Source organism: Cucumis melo, chromosome 1 (genome assembly GCF_025177605.1).
Source record: "Cucumis melo cultivar AY chromosome 1, USDA_Cmelo_AY_1.0, whole genome shotgun sequence".
Classification (NCBI taxonomy): Eukaryota; Viridiplantae; Streptophyta; class Magnoliopsida; order Cucurbitales; family Cucurbitaceae; genus Cucumis; species Cucumis melo.
The window spans coordinates 37,337,018-37,344,400 of record NC_066857.1 but is presented as its reverse complement, the minus strand read 5'-3'; the positions used below and the strand labels follow the sequence as shown (position 1 = coordinate 37,344,400).

Here is a 7,383-nt window from a genome sequence, read left to right as displayed (position 1 = left end):
TCGTCACTGTTTTTCACTTCCAACTCTCGTATACCTGAATCTCTCACCATCCCATTAATGGCTACCATACGGCTCCTATTTTCATCTACTCTCCTTTTCACTTTATCTTTTCCCTCAATTCTCTTTATCTTCTTTGTATAAATCTCTCTCTGCACATTTCTTCCAACTTTCATTCCCCATGGCTACCGAGTTTTCCAATTCTGTCGAGTACGGTCTCCATTTGTCAAAGCGAATTTACTATGGAAAAGGATCGGCGCCGGCGGCTTTAGCACGCCAGATGTCTAGGGTGTCGGAGGATTACCTTCCGAGGGCTCCGATGGTGTACGCCGTCATACCGGAACCGACAATTGTGGACAATCCGGACGTTCCGAGCTACCAGCCTTACGTACACGGGCGCTGTGTACCGCCGGCGTTAATTCCGCTGCATATGAATGGAGTTTCTATGGAAATCAATTGCTGTTTCGATACTGCGTTCATTGGCGTTAACGGAACGTGGCGCGTGCATTGCGTGATGGCGGGGAAAAGCTGTGAGTGCCTTATTGCGGTGCCGATGGGAGAGCAGGTAGCGAGTTGTTTCTTGGTTATATATTGAAACGTTGAATTTATTGGTTTTGGTAGTATTGGTCAATCTGTAGTCATGGTTCATCAAATTAATGGGAGAGATTGTTTGTGTGAGTTGTTCTGGAATTACTCTTGTTGCAGATGTTGCTACTTAAGAGTAATCCTGGAATTCTATTTTGAAAATGCTTCGTGAAGTTTTGAGTTCTGAAATTGCTTTGAGTCCGATGTTAATTTGATTGAGATTCTGGAAGGTTAATTCATCAATCAAACGCAATAGAGCTTCTCTTTGTTGATCGTATTCCTGAAAGTATGTTAAAGAGTGGTTGAATGTTATAAAAATCTTCCTCCAATTTTTTGAAACTTCCGTTTCAATGACGAGCTGCATAAGTCCCTATCCTTCCTCTTTCCATTTTTGTTTTTCGTTCTGAAGAAAAACATTGTGGCTAACAGGGTTCACTTCTAGGTGTTGAAGTCGACGTTACTGGAACATTTCATCGGACTGAATTAGTCTCCATGGAAGACGCAGAAGCTATAGAGAAACTGGCGAAATCTGAAGATGGAAAGTTTCTGAAAGGGCGTCGGATATACACATTAAAAATTCCCAAGGTTACATCGCTTTAATCCTGCATATGATTTTCATCATGATTTGCTGTTCGTTCTACCTCAAGAATAAATCAGATACAATTGTGCTCCAGGTTGAAGGTGGCTGTACACTTTCGGTTCGAATCAATTGGTCCCAGAGAATACCATACGTTGATGATCTCTTCTGTCTCAGTGTACCTTTCAGTTTTCCAGCATATTTAGTTCCTCCCGGCAAAAAAAGCAAGAATAGTCAAAAGATCTTATTGCATATAAATTCCGGTATTTCTTCAGAAGTTGTATGTAAACATACAAGCCATCCGATGAAGGTAATACAAACGTTTCACTAGATAACATTAGTTTTAGAATTTACTGAATATGACTGAATTTTCTTTTTTATCACCTTCAAGATACTAAGACGCGAAGTTGGTAACGTAAGTTTCTCAAATGAAGCAGAGGTCTCAGCATGGTCAAATATGGATTTTGATCTCTCATACTCAGTAAGAATCATTTCTTTGTATTCTATAAGAAGAAATTGGAAGAATTTCTGGTTTTGAGAAACGCAAAACTTTGCCAGTTGCAAAAGGCTTCTTGTTTAAGTCTAGTTTCTACCCTTTTGGCAGATTTCTCCTAATGACTTGTTTGGTGGTGTGCTTCTCCAAACGCCTTCTCTTCATGACTTTGATCAAAGAGACATGTTTTGTCTGTACATTTTTCCTGGCCAGAATCACAATCGGCAGGTTTATTGTTGTTCACTTTTCATTTTTATTATTTAGTAAAAACATTTCGTTTTTACTATTTTGTAAAATTTGAATCTCAAATTCAAACTCGATTACCGTCGAGCTATGCTCATGTATGTCTTATGAATCCAAAAGTTTTTTATTTTTTAATTCATTTATTATCATTTTTAATTAATTTGGACATTGCATAATTTGGAACGGAAATCCAAATCTAAGATTCACAGTTATTTGGTTAATCGAGAAATTTGAAACGTACTATATAGGGAGGTGAATTAAACTGAAACGTACTAGTTAGGTTACTCAACTAACAATCTTTATACCTCTTCCGGTCAGTATCCAGTCCAGGCCCTTCTTTTTTCTTCGGTTGGCTGACAATTTATTGTGTTATCGATTTGGTAGGTCCTATTTTAACGCCTCTCTGTTTCTTTGTTAGGTTTTCAGAAAGGAAGTAGTATTTATTATAGACATAAGTGGAAGCATGAAGGATGGTCCTCTCGAGAGTACAAAACGTGCTGTGCTTGCATCGCTTTCAAAGTTGAATCCTGAAGATGCATTTAACATAATAGGGTTCAATGGAGACACTAAATTATTCTCATTATCGATGGAGCAAGCAACCAAGGAAGCAATTACAAGGGCAACAGATTGGATTAACGCTAATTTAGTGGCTAATGGTGGTACTAACATCCTGCTTCCAGTGGAACAGGTAACCTTAACCCATAAGCATTAACTACATTACCTTTTAATTGAGAATTACAGTAGCCAAGGACGGGAAGGATTTTATTGCTAGAGTTGAGAAGTTCGATTTTTTAGGGAAAAAAACATAAGATTACAAATGTGTGGATTTGAACTTTCGACTATTAGAAGATATTTGTGATCACCAATCCAAATGAATTACGTTTAATTGGCAATTAATTTGTGTTTTACATTAATTTTCACTTTGTCGTCTTCATAGGGATTTTGGTTAACAGTGTTATTCTATTACAGGCTATAAAGATGTTGGCTGAAACGGGCAACTCAATTCCCCTCATTTTCCTCATTACCGACGGTTCTGTCGATAACGAGAGAGAAATATGTAATCTTGTGAAAGCTTCTTTGAAGAGTGGAAATACAATCTCTCCTCGTCTGTGTACTTTTGGTATTGGTAAGACCTTGCCTTACTGTTCTTAATGTATATTCCTTCTTAGAAATACTTGACTCCCGAGTAAAAACCTAAATAGAAAATAATTTCCAATTAACTTAGCTGGCATAATCTTTTAAGTTCTGCTTAAATTCAAGTCCTTCCAGAAAAGGATTTAGCCTCTTAACCGTTGGAGAGGGGACCCCCGCACAAAGTGAATCAAATCGATAGCCATATTGCTTGAATTATTGTCAAATCTTAGGACACCCTCAGGGCAGGGCCCTACAACTGTTAAATTTACTACCCTATTTTGATTTTAATTTACGTAATGATTTGGGAAAAAGAACATTTGGTCTATCGCACGTCTTCTTAGGACAGTTGCGTTATTATTCTCTTCATTTCCCCCTCTTTCATTGTTGGGCAGTCAACTTCACCGCATTAACATATCTTGTACTAATTACCAGAGACCCACCAAAACTGATGATAGTACTGAATGGTACTTAAATTGTAAATTAATAATTGGAAAGTTTAATTTGTATTTTCATTCGCTCATTAACTGCTTCCGCCAATTAATTTGGCTAATCTAAAATGTGAAAAGTTACTTGCATTCGATCTGAAATTTACGTTTATTGATATTTAAAGCTTTTCCAGGAACATTTTGTAACCATTACTTCCTACAAATGCTATCGGAAATTGGAAGGGGGATTTATGATGCTGCTTATGATGTAGGTGAATATCTCTCTCTCTGACTAGGTTTCGTCATTGATGTTAAATGATCCATAAAATTTACCACGGCCCTCCGATGTTCTAGTGGCACTCTCGTAATTTTCTTGAATTGAAGCAATAAATCGTTCCGAAAGGAAATTTTTTTGGTTCCATATAATGGCAAGGTAGAGATTCCTATTGGTCTTCTGATACTAGGATGCAATGTTCATTAGACTAAAAATCATGTTTCATATGAAAAAATCTTTGTTACATAAAAATAAAGCCATGATTTTTCTTTCTGTTTTGGTGGTCGTTTTCCGAGTAAGAGCCGTTTAAGTTTTCAATTTTCATATTTTTTAAATTTGTTCATCCATCTAGTTTCTTCGTCTTTTTTGACAAAAGAAAAAAAAGTACGGGAAATGTGCTAGATTCAATTATGTTCTTACAGAGCACTTACTGTTGCGCCAGATTTGATTGATTCTCGGTTCCAGACATTATTTACAAAAGCCTCATCGGTCTTTCTCGCCAACATCACTGTGGATGCTCTCAAGCATCTTGATTCATTCGAGGTTCATAATTCTTGAACAGCTCCTTTCTGTTGTCAGTTCTACTTTTCCATAGTTGCTATCTTTCTTCCACGCAGAAACTATTTTCTTATTTTTCTGGCTGCATCTTATTCTTGACATCCCTTTCCAACATGATGATTTTGTGTAGTTGTTTCCGACTCAAATTCCAGACCTTGCATGTGGAAGTCCATTGATAATATCAGGCCGATACAATGGATGCTTTCCAGAATCGTTCAAAGTTAGTGGCACCTCAGCGGATATGAGCAATTCCACAATCCATCTCCAACCTCAAAGAGCGAAAGAACTGCTTCTTGATAGGGTAATGGTTCTTCCTTCTTCCTACATATACTATCCGTTAATGAATTAGTTCAAATGATGATCGATCAGAATTTTCTTTTTCGGATTTCTTTCGTCAACATACAAATTTAATATCATAATTATGTTTTAGAAGACGCAAAATTTTCGACTTTCTGAAAATTGTATTGCACGCTTTTTGAAAAGGCCTTCCCTTCTCTTACCCCCTCTTTCCACTGCAGGTACTTGCGAGAAGACAAATTGATATAATGACTTCACATGCATGGTTATTAGAAAGCAAGGACCTCCAAGATAAGGTTGGTCGCTTTAGCGTGGCTATTTGTTTATTGGGTCAACCATAATGGTCTTGGTGAATGGAATTTTTAATGTGGTTGATACAAAGAAATTAAATTTACTAGGTCACACTTAATGTAGCATCTCATTGAAGGTTGTTTTAGTTTGAACGCCTGAATCACAGTCTCTCCAACCAACAATAGCTTGTACTAATTTTTCAGCTTGAATGACATTCTTTTAAGCTTTTAGCCTGCCATCGAAATAGAAAAAGATTGAGGATAATGTTAAGCATCATTCATGATACTGAGTATGTATCATTCACATTAGTGTTAGTTTATCTAATCCCGGTTTAATTTTGTTTGATTTGCCTCTTCCAGATTGCAAAATTGAGCAAACAATCTGGGTTCCCGTCCGAGTATACACGTTTGATTCTAGTGCTGGCCAAGGAAGGGAAAAAAGCTCCACCATCCATCATCTCACAAGAGGTTCGATTTCCTCTAAACTTCTGGACTCTGCCCTTGTTTTTATGAGTATATTTGAGCGGCCGGAAGAATATATCTAGGATTCCTTCTCTTTTATAATGTTTATGTATGAGAGATGAATGAAAACTATTGTATACGACATAACACCGTGTCAAAATGAGAGTAAGAATTCGAACCTCTAACTATATAACAAGTCAATCAATAGTCGTTCAATACTTTTGTTCCACTGTCTAAGCATTCGGGTGAAAAATCTAACCATTTGGGATTCTTTTACAACCCATATTCTTTAGAATGCTGAAATCTTCTCCAATTTTGCCTTCCCTTTTTGAACACAATCTCAACTCATCCAAGAAGCTAGCTGTTGTATATGGAAGATTGATGAAAATGATGAGCTCCAAATAGCCTATGCCTTTTGTTTCAAATCATACCAATTTGAAACACACTTTAAGAAAATGTATAATAGTCTAGTCGTATCAGTAGCACATTGCCTTGAAAGAATGCTATTGCAATTTGGGTTTATTAGAGACTTTCGTGTGATTGTACTAATTTCCACGCAATGAATTTCTCTCTTGTCTATGATTTTTTTTCTCTGGTTTTGAATTTTTCCACGTTGATTCTCGTACTCCTTTTCTGCTTACTCCTGTAACAGTAACAAGAAGATTTTTTTTCCCAAAACACCAACTTACCAATTTCATGTTGTTACATAAAACAGATGCGCAAGAGATTCGACTTGACGAAGTCGAATAAGGTAGAATGGAAGGGGCAAAAGATCATTTTATTAGGGAACCAAGGCGTCGGGTTTGGGAACTTGACCGCAACCGCGGAGAATCTGCAGCCAGGAAAGGAAATAAAAGCAACTCAAGCTACAGATCTATTGGTGAAAGCCGCTACAAATTGCTGTTCGAGATTGATCGACCGATTCTGTTGCTTGTGTTTCATAAAGTCTTGTATGTACATGAATGACAGGTGCGTTGTGGCTTTTACACAACTCACTGCTGCTCTTGCTTGCTGTGAAATCTTTAATTGCTGCTTTGAATTATTCGAATGTGACTGCTTCTGATGTTAACAAGATATATATATAAATATAATAGATTTACCATGTTCATAAGGTGAATAATGGTAATTTTTTAATCCTTCACCGCACAATGATTTGTGTGATTAATTGATATTATGTTTGCTACTAATTGTGTTCTAAGAAAACGTAGATGAAGTTGTGTTGTTTGAGTGAAAGTTTGTTTGAAGGGAAGGAAGATTTAAACTTCCAATACTTTTGTTATATTTTAGAAACTATTTTGATAATGTTTGGAAGATGTTCTTTATATCATGGATCGTTGAATAAAAAAATCAAATCCAAATTGACTACTTTTGAAATTCGTCAGTGCATAGATTTACTTGACGTAGGTAAAATATGATGTATCGATAGTTTTGAGAGATAAGGATGTTATATTGATTAATTTATGATATTCTACGAGTTTATTTTAAATTGTTATAATTTTCACACGTTATTTTATGAAATTCAACGAAGAATATAAATTGATAGACCTTTGAAATTTTAAGTGTTTAAATGGATATACACGTTCGTTAGATATAAATTGATAAACCTTTGAAATTTTAAGTGTTTAAATGGATATACACGTTCGTTTGTTTTGGGTTGTTGGCATGTGGGTCAAGTCTTTGCATTTCGAGCTCAATTGGGATTAAAGAACCTCACATTGTCTTGGTTCCAACCCATCACATTGTGATGCATTAGTATGAATAATGTATAGTTATGATGTATTAGTATGAATAAAGTATAGTTAAGTCGATCACAGAAAGTTACAGCCATGACTCTTCTTCGAAAGTTACATATTTTCATTTGAGTGGTCGAATGTGGCTTATTTACAATGTCAACCTACGATTATGTATAACTTTGGCAATGTCGGAATAGTTTATAGTGCTTGAAGCTACAATAGGGATTATACCAAGCAAACTCAATTATTTTTCAATTTGTATCTATTTACCATCTCAATCAATTGACCTAGAACTCCTCAAACCATGGATTTTAT

At 36.1% G+C, this 7,383-nt stretch overlaps 1 protein-coding gene across 4 annotated transcripts; it reads left to right on the top strand.

Annotated features, from left to right (window-relative positions):
• Positions 1 to 6,469, top strand: LOC103500681 (uncharacterized). 4 transcript variants are annotated; one of them, XM_008464064.3, is made up of 13 exons: positions 1 to 562; positions 1,012 to 1,167; positions 1,257 to 1,469; positions 1,551 to 1,640; positions 1,764 to 1,880; positions 2,314 to 2,583; positions 2,865 to 3,021; positions 3,649 to 3,726; positions 4,171 to 4,271; positions 4,417 to 4,587; positions 4,805 to 4,879; positions 5,234 to 5,341; positions 6,051 to 6,469. In XM_008464064.3, the coding sequence occupies exons 1-13, from the start codon at positions 179 to 181 to the stop codon at positions 6,396 to 6,398; spliced, it is 2,268 nt and encodes a 755-aa protein (XP_008462286.1). In that variant the 5' UTR covers positions 1 to 178; the 3' UTR covers positions 6,399 to 6,469. The 4 variants fall into 4 exon arrangements, with proteins under 4 accessions (XP_008462286.1, XP_008462285.1, XP_008462288.1 ...); XM_008464063.3 differs by having other exon boundaries at positions 3,640 to 3,726; XM_008464066.3 differs by having other exon boundaries at positions 414 to 562; positions 1,025 to 1,167; positions 3,640 to 3,726.
• Positions 6,470 to 7,383: the final 914 nt, after the last annotated feature.